Consider the following 19,036-nt stretch of genomic DNA (forward strand, 5'->3'; position numbering starts at 1 on the left):
TGAGGATCTGGTGGCAACTATTGCTTGCAAATTATACCGCCCACATTCATTCAGAGTTTGCCTCACCATCCAAATTACCATCTCCTTTCTCCTAACACGACAATCCATCTGACGCAACAGTGACCCAGCATTGGGAATCCACTCGCCATCTGTGTCCAGTCGCTTCTTAATGAACTCAACGCTTTCCCCCTACCACGTTTCCTGTGGGTCCACTTCCGTGCACCTCCATGGTCCATATCTCGGCTTCGGCCACGGCTTCGGCTGGATCTACCGCAAAGCTCAAAAGGCTCTGTTCCGTCTGAGGCCCTCCGCCGGCAATTTCTCTCTCATCTCGGCGAGTTCCAGGGCTCAGAAATAGTCTACACCGACAGGTCAATGGTCGACAGCCTTGTTGGCTTCGCTTACGCTCACACTGGACATACTGAACAGCACTCCTTGCCAGATGGCTGAAGTATTTTCAGTGCAGAGTTGTAAGCCATTTATTGCACCCTTGAGCATATCCACTTCTGAGCTGGTGAGTCCTCTGTCATCTATAGTGACTTGTTAAGGAGCTTACAAGCTCTCTAGCACTGCTTCCCTCAACATCCTTTGGTAATGACCATCCATGAGTCTCTTTATGCCCTTGAGAACAGTGACCTACAGTGAACATTCAGTGACCTTCATTTGGACCCCAGGACATATTGGGATACCAGGCAATGAACTTAATGACCACCTGGCCAAAAAGGCTACCAGTAAACCAACTCTGGAGATTGGCCTGCCGGAGACCGATTCGTGATCGGTCTTCCACCACAAAGTTTTCACAATCTGGGATATTGTATGGCGCACCCTCAGTACATCAAATAAACTCCCTGTTATCAAGGACACAACAAATGTGTAGCAGTCACCCATGCAAGCCACTTGCAGGGAATCTATTGTCCTTTGCCACCTTCACATCAGCCAAGCGGGGCTAACACATGGTCAACTCAATGTCCCTGTGGCTCCCCTATGACTGTCGTCCACAATCTTGTTGGACAGCCCAATTTTGCTGCTCTGCGGCAGACTTTTAACATTCCCAGCACTCTAACTACAGTGTTGGGTGACAATGCCTCAACAGCAGATTTAATTTTATGTTTTATTCAAGAGGGGAGTTTTTATCGTACCATCTAAGGGTGGGTACCTGACCTACTCTCCTGAGGCATCCATCCTCCCTCTGATTTATCTCTCTGTCATCCTTTCTTTGTATTTAGTTTCCCTTGTTGTTCATCTCGCATTGTCTTTTTAGGCTGGAGATTTTAGTGTGTTGAAGAGTGGCTGCCTCATCCTCTTTTATTCTTGTGGTCAGCTAGCCCAGACCATCTGCTTTACGGTTTTAATACTTTTCCTTGTGGTGTACATTTTCCCCTTATATTGTTCGTCTCTTTCATTTGCTCTTTTGGTTTGGTTCCCCATTCCTTTTACTCTCTTTTACTTTTCCAAACTAAATTTGGGTGTTGTTTCACCTTGAGCCTTGTTTGCATTAGGAAAAAGGGACTGATAAACCTGTAGTTTGGTACCTTTGCATCCCAAACCAACCAACTAGTGGGTGATTAGGTGGGAACTTCATGATTGGACGGTGACATGAACTGAGAGAGACAAGGTCAATGTTGGGATTACGTTGGCTTTTGTTGGAGGGATTGCTGACAAAGTGTTTTCCACTGCAGGGATCAGGAGAAGGAAGCAAGGTTGAAGGTTAGGCCTTCGGACAGGAGTGATAGTTCACATGACCGAGGTTTCTACTGGAGAGATTAACAGCAGTGTTTTGGATTTCACTGGATTCTGGGTTTTGCACAAATTGAAGAGGTCAGCTATGCAGGGTCTGGGTGCTTTGGGGGGTTGATAAGTGGATTCACTGTGAGTAGAATGGCTGTTGATGGATACTACTGACCCAAGGCAGGAGTAGGATGTCAACAGGTTGGATAGTTTATGGAGGTGGTGTCTGGAATCCTCCTCCAGGTGATGGAGTGCAACCATTTCTATTTTTGGAGATTTTTGTGCGTGTGTGTGGGGTGGGAGGGGGGGGGGGGGGGGGAGAGAGAGAGAGAGAGAGAGAGAGAGAGAGAGAGAGAGAGAGAGAACTGCACAGTAACAGTGTCTTACAGAGGGAGTAGAGCTGTTTCTGGGATGCCTGTGGCATGGAGAGGTGTTTTTGTAGTACCAGTTCCATGGGCGATAGGGCCTGGTGGAATCCGAAAAGCTGAAGGAGGAATGGGATCCAGAGAAGGTTATTTTTATGATTAGGGGACGGGGGGGGGGGGGGGGGGGGGGGGGGGATATATTCTGTGGTTTAGACAGCATTTAACGAACAAGATGTGGGATTACTCAGAGGAATGGCTGCTTTTCTGAACTGCTGTAGAAAGATGGATCAGCAATCCAGTGGAATACGGATGATGTTACAGGGTGTGTACGTGGACAAGAAAAAAAATTTCCATATTTTTTCTGGATTTCCTGGTCAAAAAATACATTTTTCTCAAGTGAATATGTACTTTCTCCTGGGTGAAAATACACTATACCCCAGGTGATGGTGCATTTTTTCCATGTTAAGTGACAATATACTTTCCCCTGGAGCTGTAAAACTTATAAGTTCCTTGAATGGTAAAGGTTTTACACCCCAACATTTTAGGAATCGAAACCCAGCACGACATAAATGGCTGGTCTCCTGGGCCCAAAACTTTTCTAAGTGGCTGGTCCTAAAAACGTTTAAGTTTTGAATGAGCATAAAATGCTCCATGATTTTCTAATTCATCACACATTCGTGCTGCGTAAAAGGAAAATTACTTTGAAAAGTAATGCTCCTTGAACCATCAAGCACAGTATTCTCCTGCAACTTGTTAGAAATGTAAACAGTTGTGATGTCATGCTCATCAAAAGCAGTATACTGTTACAAATTGCATAGACTTCATCCTTAAGCCTTTACTATATTGTTTTTACTCTCAGCAAACAACTGCGTGTTGCTATTGTAAATGGTATATTTTCTTTATAAATAAAGTTTTATTTTGGTGTTATTCTATCGTTTTACTGTTACTCTGTAGTGGCAGGCTAAAAGAAATTTATCTGGCAGAGTATCAGTTCTTACCAGTCAAAGTTACAAAAAATTCAACTAAAAACCAAAACAATGAAAAATTTCCGGAATTCTAAAAATTTTCTGAGTTTTACCAGGACAAAAAGATTGCCTTTTTTCCCAGATTTCCCTGTTCTTGTGGGGCATAAACACCCTGTGTTAGGAAATGGGAAATGAGGCAGGAAATGGGCAAGTGAAAGCATTTGGTGATTATAAGGAGAAATGGATAATGTAGTGTCAGTTCATGGGGTGAACAGGATGGAGCAAAGTGTGTTGGAGGCTCCTGTTTTTCGGTGAGTGGTCTCCTTAAAATAAAAAATTTTATCTTAATTATCTAAGCACACAAAAACGTTTCTGTACATCAAACAAAAATGTGAATCCACATCATTTTATGTCGACTGTTTTTGTACTCTTTTGGGGCTAGTCATGATATGTTCACTTCATAATTTTACTAGGAGATACTTACCTTTACCAATCAGTGGGTCCCTCTCAGCCTGTGGTCCGCAGCAACGTGCGACACTTTCGTAACGTTCTCCAACCTTACCCTCTTTTCTCACTGAGGGGGGAACCAATAGTTACAAATTCGGGTACAGTTTTTTGTATTCTCATGTATGTCTATCAACAGTATTTGAAATTTCATATTCTGAAGGTGAGGGATGACCAGTCATTCTGTCTCCTAGTAAATTTATAATTTTCTCAAACTTAATTTTTCATTGGATACAATTCACTTCATAGCTTGATACTTTTCAGGGAGAACTCTACTGTTTTAACAAAGACAATTCTAACTGATAAAAATGCAGTGGAAACTGGATATACAGGGCAAGCTTCTTATGTTGAGAAAATAAAAAATCGAAAAAAAGCTACACATTGGATTAAAAAAGGAAAAAAATAGTTGTTCTATATTTTAAAAAATGCTATCCTGCGATACCAAAGTTGACTTCCTTGCATCATCCCCAAGGGGTTGGGTAGGGCAGGGTGCAACATCTTAAATAAGAACATCCCATTTTTATTGTAGATTCGGATTCTACAAAAAAACAATACATAGCTTTTGTATGTAACAAGTAACAAGTTATTATGCGATAAGATGGCAATGTAATCAACAAATACCACAAATGAGTTACAAAATGCTATTATTTTGAGAAGAATGCACTGGGTTAAAAAATGAATAGCAGTAATTATGAAAAAACTGTGAAAGGTGTGTGCTCTCACCTCTCACCAATGGTGTACTTGTTTGAGGTGTGTTCTTATACCTCTCTCCAACAGGGTATGATTCGACATAACTGAGAAGTGTTCCTGATGTAATCTACTGACATGCATTGGTGATACACTGAATCATGTTATTGCGCATTGTTGGCCCTTTCTTCGTCAAGAAACCCCACAAACAAAAGTCACGCGAAGTAAGATCTGGCTATCTTGCAGTCCGAGACGATCGACCTCCGCTTCTGATCCACTGACAACTGTACACACATCTAATATTTCCCGTACTTATACAGAATATGCACTGGACAACCATCATGCTGCAACCACACTTTTTGCCGCACACCCAAGGAATATTGGCACATCATGCTTCAAGAATGTTTGATGTTTATCACCATTTGAGATGCCTTGGATAAAGAAGGGACCAATGAGTTAGTCAGCAATTATTCTACACCACAAGTTCACGTTTCCATGAACACCAATATTCAACTTGTAGTAACCAATGTGAGTTTTCCAAACTCCACTAATGTATGTTAAGTCAATTAATTGTACCAAGTTTTGTGAAAGTCAACACACCAGAGAACAATACTCAAGCAAAAAAATTGGGGTCTCTGTATGTGCTGAAGCGACCACAGGCCAATATTACTCAGTTCTGGAAATCATTGTCATACAGCTCCTGATGGAGGGAAATGTCAAACAGATGACATTTTCTACATTTCAAATTCAGAAAACAGCAGTCTGACTAATCCCCCTTCCTAACTTAATTGCCGAGTGCTAATGTGGGGATTATGATTCACTGAGTCTAATACTGACATTTCATTATTCTCTCTAACAAATGTTCTTTGATGGTTATGTGGAGACCCGTCACATAACCCAACAAGTAGCAGCACACGATTGCAAACTATATGGAAAATGTTGACAATAAATCATTACAGTATTATTGGCATTCCTGTCACTTTTCCCATAAATGTAAACCCTTCTATTGTAATAGCCTGCATTTTAACTACAATGAAATCCCGCTCTTACACTTTCAAGGGACTTGAAAAAAATGGTGTTAAATGCAAGAAAATGTAAAATGTGGGAAATAATGTTTTAAGCTGTAAAGGTAAAGTATAGAACAACCACTTGCATTTTCCCACTTTATGTATGATATACGTATATAATACGCATCAAAATACTTGTCAGAGACTTGTTTATTATCTAATTGTTATAACTTCAAGTTGAACAAATATATTTCAAGGAAGACGCAATACATGAAAGTCACAGATCACGTAAACAGAGTAAGATGTGTGTACACTTTAACAGTCAAATCATAACTGAGTCCAAGTCTAACGGCCACTGGCTGGCTGGCCACTTAGGTGGCGCTGCTGCTGTATGGCTGGCAGACAGCGCCGCATGTAGAGGACGCGCGTAACAGCGTGGCGGCACTTTGAAAGATCGGTGAGTCACAACACTTTTCCCCCCTTTGAAGTTTTTGCACGGGTCTTGATGGAAGTGGCCCGTAGATTGCTAACGTCCATAGGTGTTGTTGACTGGCCATAAAGTCTCGAGGAGGAGGATTCCTGTACAGACAGAAGTGTCCCCGATGATAACGGGTCGAGACGACAGGAGACGTGGGGGTCGAATCTGCTGGAGCCCCGTGCACCAATCTGCCAGATGCGGCAAGTCTGGCGATGTGTCCGCGTCCGTAGTAGAAGGAGGCGAGTAGAGTTGCTCCGACAGATAATGGTCATCTGGTTCCTGCATGGGCACGTCTCCTGGTGGCGTTAAGTTCTCGTGCTGGCACCGATATGATGGTGAGAGGACTGCATTGTGAGTAATGAGAGATTTCAGTATCCCGAGCGTCAGGTAGATCCGAAGGTGGTGTATTGGCATCCAGAACAGGCATTGCCGGCACACGAGGCCGAAGCTGGCCAGAATGAAGCACTTTAACACCCGTGTCCGTCTGGATTTCATACAGGCGTTGGCCACGGTGTCGTAAGATGCTGCCAGGACTCCATTTTGGCCGCCTGCCATATCCCTGCACCCATACAAGGTCGTCGGTGGTGAAACGGCCAAGCGAAGGCACCTGCGGCCATGAGGTGGAAGGAAGCAGAAGATGAAGTAGCGTGCGGGGCTACCACGAAAGAGCTCAGCCGGGCTGTGGTCGCCCATGGGGGTGAAACAGTAAGAAGCCAGAAATTGGAGAAGCACATCATCAGCAGAAGTCAGGAGTTTCCTTATCTGAGCCTTAAATGTGCGGACCAGTCGTTCAGCCTCACCGTTTGACTGTGGATGGAACGGAGGGGCCGTAACATGCATGACACCGTGACGGGCACAAAAATCCGCAAAATCAGAAGAGGCAAATTGTGGACCATTATCAGTAACAAGAGTCGAGGGAAGGCCTTCCAAAGAGAAAATGCAAGCTAAAGCGTTGGTGGTTGCTGCGGTGGTAGGCGACGTGCAACAGACAATGAAAGGAAAGTTAGAGTAGGCGTCAATAATGAGAAGCCAGTAAGTACCTAAAAAAGGTCCCGCGAAGTCAGCATGAATACGCTCCCAGGGCTTCTCAGGTGAAGGCCACGGTGACAAAGATGACTTCGGGGCAGCGGCCTGTGACACACAAGGGCCGCAGGCAGTGACCATGTGTGCGATTTCAGAGTCGATGCCGGGCCAGTACACATGACAGCGCGCCAGAGATTTTGTGCGAGACACACCCCAGTGCACTTGGTGAAGGAGGCGCAAGACCGAAGCATGCAAAGACACAGGTACCACAACATGCGGCGAAGCATTTTCGGTGGAAAGGAGGGTAACACCATCCCTAGCCGTGAGGCGGTAACGCAAAGCGTAGTAGTTCCGCAACGGATCAGAAGTCTTAGCGGACGGATGATCTGGCCAACCCTTCTGAATACAGCGTAAAACCCAGGAGAGGGTAGGGTCAGAACCCGTAGCAGCCGCCAGCCGGTCCCCGGTGATGGGGAACCCGTCCACAACCCGCTGCTCGGCAACATCCAGGTGGAAACACAAAAGTTCGTCCCTATCGAATGCCAGATCAAGACCCATGGGAAAGTGAGACAGTGCATCAGCATTTGCATGTTGAGCCATCGGCCAGAAATGAATCTCATAATTGAAACGAGACAAGTAAAGAGCCCAATGCTGGAGGCGGTATGCTGCCTTGTCGGAAAGTGACGTTGATGGATGAAACAAGGAAACAAGTGGTTTGTGATCCATAACAAGATGAAATCTGGATCCATAGAGAAAAACACCAAACTTATGAAGAGCATAAATAACGGCCAAAGCTTCTTTTTCAATTTGAGAATACTTTTGTTGGGCATCCGTGAGCGTTTTGGAGGCATAAGCAATGGATTGTTCAGAACCGTCAGAAAAACGGTGTGCAAGGACTGCACCGACCCCGTATTGAGAGGCATCCGTGGCAAGACAAAGATGTTGGCCAGGTCAATAAGTAGCCAGGCACGGGTCCTGTTTCAGCATAGTCTTCAATTTCTGGAAAGCCGCATCGCATGACGCGGACCGGTGAAAAAGCACATTTTTATGCAACAGGCGATGCAACGGCTGAGCCACCGAAGCAGCAGACGGTAAAAACTTGTGATAGTATGCTATTTTCCCCAAAAAGGCCTGCAGTTCCTTAACAGATATAGGGCGAGCAAGGGCATCAATCGCAGCAACAGTTTGCTGAAGCGGACGAATACCATCCCGAGAGAGTTGAAACCCCAAGTACATGATAGATGCCTGAAAAAATTTTGATTTCTGAAGATTACACTTAATACCGGCAGTCTGTAAGACATGAAAAAGTGTGCGGAGATTTTGAAGACGTTCATCAGTGGTGGAGCCAGTGACAACAATGTCGTCCTGGTAATTGATACACCCAGGGACAGTGAGCAATAACTGTTCCAAGAATCGCTGAAAGAGAGCAGGGGCGCTGGCAACCCCGAATGGCAATAGTTGGTACTGACAGAGGCCAAAAGACGTGTTAAAGACCAGAAACTGCCGGGAAGCAGCGTCGAGAGGAAGTTGATGATAAGTTCTCACAGGTCAAGTTTAGAAAAATACTGGCCTCCAGCAAGTTTAGTGAACAATTCTTCAGGTCGAGGCATAGGGTAAGTGTTGATAAGGCACTGAGCATTTACAGTGGCTTTGAAATCGCCACAGAGACAAATATCACCATTTGGCTTAGCAACGACAATGATAGGAGAGGATAACTCACTGGAAGTGACAGGAAGCAAGATCCCTGAAGCAGTGAGACGATCCAGCTCCCATTTGACCTGATCACGAAGGGCGACAGGAATGGGCCGAGCCTGAAAAAACTTAGGTCAAGTGGTGGGTTTCAGAGTGATATGAGCTCCAAAGTTGTTTGCACAGCCTAACCCAGGAGAAAAAAGGGACAAAAATGTCGTCGACAAGGAATCTAATTGAGCATAAGGAATAGCATCAGAGACTATACTGACAGAGTCATCTATGGAGAACCCAAAAACACGAAAGGCATCGAAACCAAAAAAATTCTCCGCATTACTATGGTTGACCACAAATATGGAAACAGTGCAAGCGACAGATTTGTAAGATACCTCAGCATCAAATTGTCCCAAGAGAGAAATCTTCTGTTTATTGTAAGTCCGTAATTGCCTAGTGACAGTGACAGGATTGGAGAACCCAACTGAAGATACGTCTGAGAATTGATGATAGTGGCAGCAGAACCAGTATCCACCTGCATGCGAACATCTCGACCAAGTATTTGGACAGTGAGGAATAACTTCCCTGAAAGGGAAGTAGTACAATTGACAGACAACACAGAATCAGAATCAGCGTCATGTTCATGAACATCATGTATGCGGTCGGATTTGCAAACGGATGACAGATGACCTTTTTTTTGTATTTGTGACACACGGCCCAACATTGTGGACAATCTTCTCGTCAATATTTCGTAAAACACCGCTGACATGAAGGAAGTTGCCGTGGGCTTTGCTGCAGTTTCTTAGAGGTTTGTTTACGGTTAGGCCGAGGCTGCGCTTGGGAGCGTACTGCGGCCACGTCGGCCGGCGGGACACGCCACACGCTTCGTCAACATCGCACAGCGGTTGTATTTCCCTGACATCGCCCCATGCCTCTATTTGAGCTCCAGCGGTGCAAGAAATTTCAAAAGACTGAGCAGTGGATAAGACTTCATCTAGAGTTGGATTTGCCAACTGAAGGGCACATTGCCTAACTTCTTTGTCGGGCGCCGATCGGATAATAGCATCCCGTACCATGGAACCGGCATAGGATTCTTTGTGAACTTCAGTAACAAATTGACACTTTTTACTGAGGCCATGAAGTTCAGCAGCCCAAGCGCGATAGGATTGATTCGGTTGTTTTTGACAAAGATAAACACGAGAAGCTACCACATGCATTTGCTTTTGAAAATAGACGGACAGAAGTGAGCACATTTCAGCAAAGGACAAAGACACAGGATCTTTCAAAGGAGCCAACTGCGACAACAACTGATACATTTGAGGTGATACATGAAAGGAACAGAGACTTACACGTTTGTTCGTCCACAACATGAAAGGCCAAGAAGTGCTGTCGAAGACGTTTTTTGTAATCAGACCAGTCTTCCGCCGTCTTGTCGTAAGGAGGAAAAGTACGTAGAGACAACGACGAGAGATGCCCCGCATTTGATGCCGCGACGAAATCACGAATCGCATTTGTGAGAAGCGTTTGCTGTTCTATGAGACCTTGCAATAGTTGCTCTAAAGTAGCCATGGAAACATGTGGGTCAATGATGGAAAAGAAAAATCACTACCTCGTCGCCAATTGTTATAACTTCAAGTTGAACAAATATATTTCAAGGAAGATTCAATACATGAAAGTCACAGATCAAGTAAACAGAGTAAGACAGTCAAATCATAACCGAGTCCAAGTCTAGCGGCCGCTGGCTGGCTGGCCGCTTAGGTGGCGCTGCTGCTGCATGGCTGGCAGACAGTGTCGCATGTAGAGGGCGCGCGTAACTGCACAGCGGCACTTTCAAAGATCAGCGAGTCACAACACTAATAAAGGCTTATTATCTGATAGAAACCGCTGATGTAACTGCAACTGATAACTGCCCAGGAAGCAGAAACATTTGAGTCTATGCCATACGTCATAATTGATGTTTTTGGAAAGCCTGCAGCTATCATTCATTATTTAAATAATGGAACACTGCACTAGTTACGTATTTTTTCATGCTAAGCACGATGTGTTTTGAGAATCTTTTCTCATTATCAAACGCGAATATGTACGTAAATAAGGATTTTGTGTGGTGTCTGCATATGTGTTGTTCTGCGTCATTTGCATTGTAGTCGTCTTTTTGAGGTTATTAGATACTGGGCTTCCTCATGTATGTAGAAAACCCTGCACTTACAAACTATCACTCACATTGTTTGAGTAAAATACATTCGTAAATAGTGCTCTTGAAAATGAGCATAAATTCTCGAAACTCGTTTTGCTGAGCATGAAAAATACGTAATTGGCACTGTGCTTAAACCAAAAAGATTTGAGCAACACTAAGTGAGTAATGGTGTCAAGTAGCTCTACGAGTGGCCAAATGACGAAACAAGCTAAATATGGTTTGACAAGGTGTCACGAAGATTACAACTATCAGAAACTGCATATGCACAGCAGAGACAGTTTGGAAATGGTTGTGATTGGTCATTAAATCTTTATTTAACGAACCTAGTTACTCCCAGCAGCCACCACTCCTAGTAGAGCTTGGCAGTGGCAGGATATGTGGCACGAATTGTTCCAACTTTTACATGTTTACTGGTTCAAATCTGCTAACTGGAGCAGCCTGGTGACAAGAAATCCATTTAACAGTTCTTGATGGCCAACACCATGCCAGCGTCATTTGCAGTCAGTTTTTTTCTCCACGAACAATTTTTGTAAAGCATAAATCACGGGAAAATTACAGATATGTTTGCCGGCCGGAGTGGCTGAGCGATTCTAGGCGCTACAGTCTGGAACCGCGCGACCACTACGGTCGTAGGTTCGATTCCTGCCTCGGGCATGGATGTTTGAGATGTCCTTAGGTTAGTTACATTTAAGTAGTTCTAAGTTCTAGGGGACTGATGACCTCAGAAGTTAAGTCCCATAGTGCTCAGAGCCATTTGAACCAACAGATATGTTTACATAAAATCGGGTGTGAATTAACATTGTGGACATAGGAAATTTGATGGGAGTGATAAAAAATGTCGTAAAAGTTGGGAAAACATTAATTCCAGGAAAGTAAAAGCAAGGTTATACTTTAATAATGCAGCCAGGTTATGAACGAATGTATTTAAGAAATCGGGGACAACATGCACACAACGAGATCAAGTCAAATAATGAATGAATGTATGTACGTTTCAAAACAGCTACACTGAGAAAACTGCAGAACACTCAGTCATTTGAAACAGGTCTGTTTTTATGGTTTGGATCCAATGCATTTTTCTCAGGATAATACTGCTTTTGATCTAAACTGTGTTATCTATCAATTTCAGCACCATCTTTTGAAGAGTGGTACGTATGAAGAAACTGTCACAAGCTGAATACAACCAGTCAGATTATTCTAATACAACTATCTACTTACAAACAATAATGGCAGACATCTTTCTCATAAAAGATAAGTCTGTACCTACACATTCTAAATACACTGTTAAGCCAAAAATTCATGACCACTGTCCATCACAAAACTGAATGTCACCTGGTGATGTTGTGAGTATGTGACACAGTAAGGGACACACATGAGTGAAAAAGAAACAAAAAGGGAATCATTTTTGCGATGATATAAGCCACAAGTGAGAAAATCCACTGACATATGCGACTTCGACAAAGGGAATATTTTTAAGCCCCTGTGTCTAGGAAAGAGCATCACAAAAATGGTGAAGTTGCTTGACTGTTCACTTGCATCTACAGAAAATGGTCTTAGGAAGGGGAAACCACAAGTAGGAGACAAGGTGCTGGAATCCATGTTTCATCACTGTAAAGCACGATAGGCAGCAATCTACGGAAGATCTGATGACAAAATAACAATGATTGTGCAGGCCCAAATGTTGAGGAACACCCTGTTCTGTACACGAAACATGGGGCTACACAGTGTTATGCTACAGGGGACATTCACTTGCACTTCCACAAAACATGAGGTAGTAACCAAAGCCACTATGACAGCCGATGACTGTGTGAAATTTTTGTGGACTACCTGCCTCTCTTGGTGTTGGATGTCTTCTACAACAGCGATGGCATCTTATAGCAGGAACTGTCTGTGTCACAGAGCTAGAATCATGCTACAATAGTTTAAAGAGTGAACTTAAGAAGTAATTTGATTTGGTGTCCACCAACAGGCGGATTCAATATTCTCAAATTTCCATCCAGCATCTGACACAGTTCCACATGACAGACTGTTAACAAAGGTACAAGTATTCAGAATAGCTTCCCAGATACGTGAGTGGTTCAAAGACTTCTTAAGTAACAGAACCCAGTATGTTGTCCTCGATGGCAAGTATTCATCAGAGACAGGAGTATCATCAGGAGTGCCCCAGGGAAGTGTTATATGACAGCTGTTATTTTAGATTAGATTAGATTAGATTAGATTAGATTTACTTTCATTCCAATTGATCCATAGTGAGGAGGTCCTCCAGGATGTGGAACATGTCAGAAAAACAATAACACATGACAAATATTTACAACTGAAACAAATAAGCTAGAGCTGTTGGTTTGAAAAAGTGATATATTTTTAAAATTTCATTAAGGAATAAATATATTGGGAAGCAGTAGTTAGTATCCCTAGTTCCCTAAATATGCTTCTGCAGGATGTTCTTGAGTTGACACCATATATAACTCTAACTGCATGTTTTTGTGCCTGGAAAACTTTAGCTTGGCTTGATGAATTACACCAAAAAATAATCCCATATGATATTATGGAATGAAAGTAAGCATAGTATGCCAGCTTTTTTATTTTTATATCCTCTAGGTCTGACACAATTCGCATTGCAAATAGAGATTTGTTAAGACGCTTCAGCAGTTCCGTGGTGTGCTCCTCCCAGTTGAATTTACTGTCAAGCTGTAATTCCAAGAATTTAACACTGTCCACTTCTTCTATCTGCTTGTCATCGTATGTTAGGATATACGCGTGGGACACCCCTTACAAGTTCTGAACTGCACGTAGTGTGTTTTTTCAAAGTTTAGCGACAGAGAATTGGCTAGGAACCAGTGATTAATGTCTACAAATATTTTATTAGCAAATCTTTCTAAGACTACACTTGATTTGCTATTTATTGCAATGTTTGTATCACCGGCAAATAAAATGAACTTGGCAACTGATAATGTTACTGATGAAAAGTCATTGATATACACAAGGAAAAGTAAGGGCCCTAAAATGCAACCTTGTGGGACCCCGTATGTAATTAGTTTAAAATTGGATGATGCTGATAGCTTAATATATGTCTCTTTCCTAATAACACCCTTTGTTTCCTGCCAGAGATATGATCTGAACCATTTTGCAGCATTTCCTGTTACATCACAATATTCTAATTTACTTACAGTCAAATGCCTTTGACAGATCACAAAATATACCAGTTGCCTGCAGTTTTTTGTCTAACGGATTAAGCACATTTTCACTGTAAGTGTAGAGAGTCTTCTCAATATCAGAACCCTTTAGAAATCGTAACTGCGACTTTGACAGTATGTTATTTGACATAATGTGGTTATATAGCCGACTGTACATTACTTTTTCTAAAATTTTTGAGAATGCTGGCAAAAGTGAAATTGGACGGAAATTTGATGCTATTTCTTTATCTCCCGCCTTAAACAGTGTCTTAACTTCAGCATATTTCAACCATTCAGGAAATATTCCACTGATAAACAACTGGTTACACAGATAGCTTAATATGTTACTTAACTCAGAATCACATTCTTTAATTAACTTTGTTGTTATTTCATCATACCCACTAGATGTTTTTGATTTTAAAGATTTTATGATGGACATTATTTCTGCTAGGGTAGTGAGGGTCAAATTCATATTATGGAAGTTACTTGAAATGTCTCGTCTGAGGTATTCCGTAGTAGCATCTACAGAACCTGACAACCTCATCTTTTCAGTAACAGTTATAAAATGTTTGTTGAAAAGTTCTGCAACACTATACACATCTGTCACCAATGTATCATTTACTCTTAACGCTATTTGTCCCTCTTCATGTCTGGTTCTACCAGTCTCCTCCTTCGCTATATCCCATATCGTCTTTATTTTGTTATGTGATATGACTATCTTTTCCTTGTAATATATTTGCTTTCTATATACATAAATGATCTGGCAGACAGGGTCATCAGCAGTCTGTAGCTGTTTGCTGATAATGTTGTGATGTATGGGAAGGTGTATCATTGAGTGACTGTATGAGGATACAAGATGGCTTAAACAAATTTTCTAGTTGGTGTGATGAACGGTAGCTACCTCTAAATGTAGAAAAATGTAAGTTAATGTAGGTGAGTAGGGAAAACTAACACGTACAGTTCGAGTACAGCATTAGTAGTGTGATGTCTGACAGAATCATGTCGATCAAATATCAAAGCATAGCTTTGCAAAGCAATAGTAAACAGAATGAGCCTGTAAGGATTGTAGTACGGAAGACAAATGGTCGATATCAGTTTATTGTGAGGGTTTTAGGAAAGCATCATTCATTTGTAAAGGAGATCACACATAGGGCACTAGTGCAAGCCACTGTTGAGTACTGTTTGAGTGTTTGGGATCCATACCACGACAGATTAATGGAAAACACTGAAGCAATTCAGAGATGGGCTGTTACATTTGTTACCAGTAGGTTCTATCAATGTGCAAGCATTAAGCAGATGCTGTGGGTACTTAAATGGGAATCACTAGAGGGAAGGCAATGTTCTTTTCACAGAGCACTACTGAGAAAATTTATAGAGAACCGGCATTTGAGGTTGACTTCAGAATGATTCTACTGCATACAGACCACAAAGATAAGATCAGAAGATGAGGACGCATATGACGGCAAATAGACAGCGTTTTTTCCTTTCTCAGTTTGTGAGTGGAACAAGATAGGATCCAACATGCACCACACAGTGGCTTGTGGCGTATGTGTGTAGGTGTAGAGGTAGATTTAGATGTAGAAAGCTGATCTGAACCCAATGGAACACATCTGGGACACCACTAGGTGTGCTCACAATTCACTGGTCTGTAATTTACAGGCATTGCATGACCTATACGTAGACATCTGGTACTATATACCTCTGGAAGCCTAACCACAACCTGTTAAAACCATGCCATGCAGAGTTTCTGCTGCATTGTGTATCAAAGATGTATCAACAAGCTATTAAGCAGGTGGACACAATGTTTCGACTCATCAGTTAATTCATTGATGCCAGATATATAGAAAATAAATAAAAATATAATAACAAAATATACTGCTGCCAGCCACTGAGGTGTCATTTCCCATGTGGTGCTCGGTACCAGATTTTTGCATCTATTGCAGGTTGGTGATGACAGAAAATTGTGCTCCAGGGGAAACCATACCTATCACCAATCAGGTGTATATATAGAATGTGTATCTAAGGAGGGGGCTGGTAGCTCCAAAATCGACTATATAATAAAGAAATTTAAGACTATTCCTGTAGTCAGAGGCTAATTAGTCCATAATTTCAACTTATAACTTGACCACCCTCCTGCATTCCATCACAATGCCAGCCGCGGTGGCCGTGCGGTTCTTGTGCTGCAGTCCGGAACCGCAGGACTGCTACGGTCGCAGGTTCAAATCCTGCCTCGGGCATGGGTGTGTGTGATGTCCTTAGGTTAGTTAGGTTAAAGTAGTTCTAAGTTCTAGGTTAAATTCTTTGGTAACCTAGCAGACAGTTGTGCATTTTCATTAAAGCAGACATACAGTCTTTGTTAGTCAGTGAGTCATTTGAGTTAGTTGAAGGCAGTCAGAAAATTGAGTCAGTCAGAGCTAAGACGGAACAGCACTACATGGTACAATGGACAACATAAAATAGAAGATTATGAATTATTTAGGAATAAAGGAGATGACTCACAGAAAGGCAGAAGTGCTGTGTCGTTGATAGGTACACAAACGAAAGGTACAGAGCTATTATAGCTTTCAGAATGAACTTCCTTTATCAAGCTCATAGGAAAAACATGTACACAAACACACACTTGCTCACATGCACATTCCTGTCTCCCTACATTGAACTATTGGGTGGGGGGGTGGGGGGACGGCAAGTTACCTTAGGTTCAGGCCAGGGAGATTACAGGAGCGAAGGATGTGCTGTAAGGATAGCCCCCATCTGTGCAGCTCAGAAAAGCTGGTGGTGTTGGGGAGGATCCAAACGATACGGGTTGTGAAGCAGCCATTGAAATCTCGCATGTTGTGCTCTGCTGCGTGTTGTGCTACCAGGTGGTCCACACTGTTTTTGGCAACAGTTTGGAGGTGGCCTTTCATTCTAGTTGACAGCTGGTTGGTCATCATACCGACGTAAAACAATGCGCAAAGGCTGCTTTTACAGGTGGTCCGGCCTCTGATGGGATAGGATAAGCCTGTGACAGGACTGGAGTAGGTGGTGCTGGGTGGATGGATTGGGCAAGTCTTGCATCTGGGTCTTCCTGCCCCTCTACCTGCACCCCTAGCTAGCCCACAGATGACTTCCCATTCTCCCATGAGCCGCCAGACATTTCCTCCCAACCTACTTCCTGCCTCCTGCCTTTCTCCATCCCTCATCCCCCCATCCCCCCCCCTCCTCCTCCACCACCACCACCACCACCACCACCACCTCCTCCTCCTCCTCCTCCTCCTCCTCCTCCTCCTCCACCCCGTACCTCCACCTCACCCAAGTACACTCACCAAGAATCCGGAAAGAACTGGCAGTCAACCGAGCACAATGTAGGGAGATAGGCAAGTGCATGTAAATGAATGTATGCGTTTTTGTGTGCATCTTTTTCCTACAAGCTTAAAAAAGGAAGTTCATTCTGAAAGCTAGCATAGCATAGTACTCATCGACGATGCAACACTGTTGCCTTTCGGTGAATCGTCTCTTTTATTTCTAAATAATTCATAATTCTCAACCAGAACTTTCTACATTAAAATAGAAGATCAAGACAAGGCAGTGCATAACAAGGGGAAAGTGATGACAGAAAGGATATTAATTGGTAACCTGGATGAAGAACTGTGTTTCAGAGTTACTAAAGAAGTCGTCATCTAATTGAAAGCTGCTTAAGAGGTTAGAGCTACCAATTGCATGAAAATAATTTGAAACAGTAACTGTCATACATAATGATACAGCTGAATTTTTGTGGTTTTCAAGAGGAACGATCCAGACTGACACTAAGGATAGCGAAAATGTTACTGTAACAGTAACGATAAGTGCAAATGCAAACTGAAACTATTATTCTTGAAATGCCTGTCAGTTTGAATTACCATATTGTAATATACAATTCCTATATTACTGACTACAAAAAATATAAACTAATAATGATCAACCTGATTTAAATAAAAATGAGGACGTGGGTTAGGTACTAAGCACACAGTCACTGCTCTTAACTTCCCCGTGTTTATCTGTAACTTTTAACTATAAATCAAATAAACTGTGATTGCCTTTATTAAATTTGTGGCAGATAAAACCACTGCAATTTAGAAAAATGGATTGGTGGTCAAAGCTTCTGTTCCAATTGATTTCCATACACTGGGAAAAAAGATACACAACTTATCAATATGTTTCAATAACAGTTGTTGTAAGTTGCAGGGGAGACAGGAAGGGAATGAAGTGGTTAACTCACAATAATTTGAGACAAGAGACTCCTTCTGAAATTAATACACAGCATACGCCCATCCCCTCAAGTGCTCTGCATGCTTTCCTTTCAACTTGGATTCTGGGGAGGGAAGTCCAGGGTTTATGTTTCAGACTACAAACACATTTTGGGACTTTATCTGTACTGTTGTTACACATTTTTTCACCTTGCAGAGATCTTATCTATTAAAATTTGATAGTCTGAACTTTCATTTCATATCACTATTTAGCATCACAATGGTATTTATGGACAGGCAAATGGTACAATGGAACATAACACCATCTTACCTGGAAAGATTCATTCTTGTTGCACTTCAATTTTTTTTCTGTCCATGAAAACAGATACAAAATTGTTTAAGTGAAATACATTTTCAGAGCGAACAAACCTTGAAGGTAAAGCATCGCATGTGCCCATCTAGGCTGCCTGCAAAGATAAGCTGACCTTCTTCTGTCTCTACAACACAGAGGCACGTAACGGGCTGACTTCCACAGGAAACCACTCTTTTCAATCGTCCTGTCTTCAAAGAGTAGCAGTATACAAAACCATCCTCAGAGGCTGCAACTGCTTGCCGACCAACGGTCTGCAAAAGACCTGTCTTGTAAAAATCTTACAGTGCGACAGACAAAGGCATTTAATAAATCTTAAACATTTTGACCCATTACCTGCTGCTGCTTAGACGAACCATCAAACAGAAAAATAATAACTATACTACTAATATTATTAACAATAATAATAAGAAGAAGAAGACAGTATAAATGCATGCACATGTTCTCACCACAAGCTCTAGGATGGCACCTGAGTGACCAACCAAAATTAAGTGCATCCTTCGAATCTCATTGACTGCATCAGCATCATGAGCTGGAGTGCCACCACCTGACATATCTGATTGTGATCCGTCTTCCTCATCCAGGCTGTAAATTAAGTAACAAAACTGTCTGTAAATGAAACAAACACAAAAGAAAACTAGAGTATCATTACATAAC

General features: G+C 42.4%; 1 protein-coding gene across 1 annotated transcript in view; it reads right to left on the reverse strand.

Moving 5' to 3' along the window:
- LOC126467492 (uncharacterized) overlaps positions 1–19,036 on the reverse strand; it is a 209,037-nt gene that overhangs the window by 59,940 nt on the left and 130,061 nt on the right. Inside the window, exons 9-10 of the mRNA XM_050096470.1 lie at positions 18,829–18,964; positions 18,439–18,633 (exon numbers count right to left, since the gene is read on the reverse strand). Coding sequence (XP_049952427.1) covers positions 18,439–18,633; positions 18,829–18,964 — 331 coding nt within the window. The remainder of the gene's footprint in view (positions 1–18,438; positions 18,634–18,828; positions 18,965–19,036) is intronic.

Source organism: Schistocerca serialis, chromosome 1 (assembly GCF_023864345.2).
Source record: "Schistocerca serialis cubense isolate TAMUIC-IGC-003099 chromosome 1, iqSchSeri2.2, whole genome shotgun sequence".
NCBI classification, from domain to species: Eukaryota; Metazoa; Arthropoda; class Insecta; order Orthoptera; family Acrididae; genus Schistocerca; species Schistocerca serialis.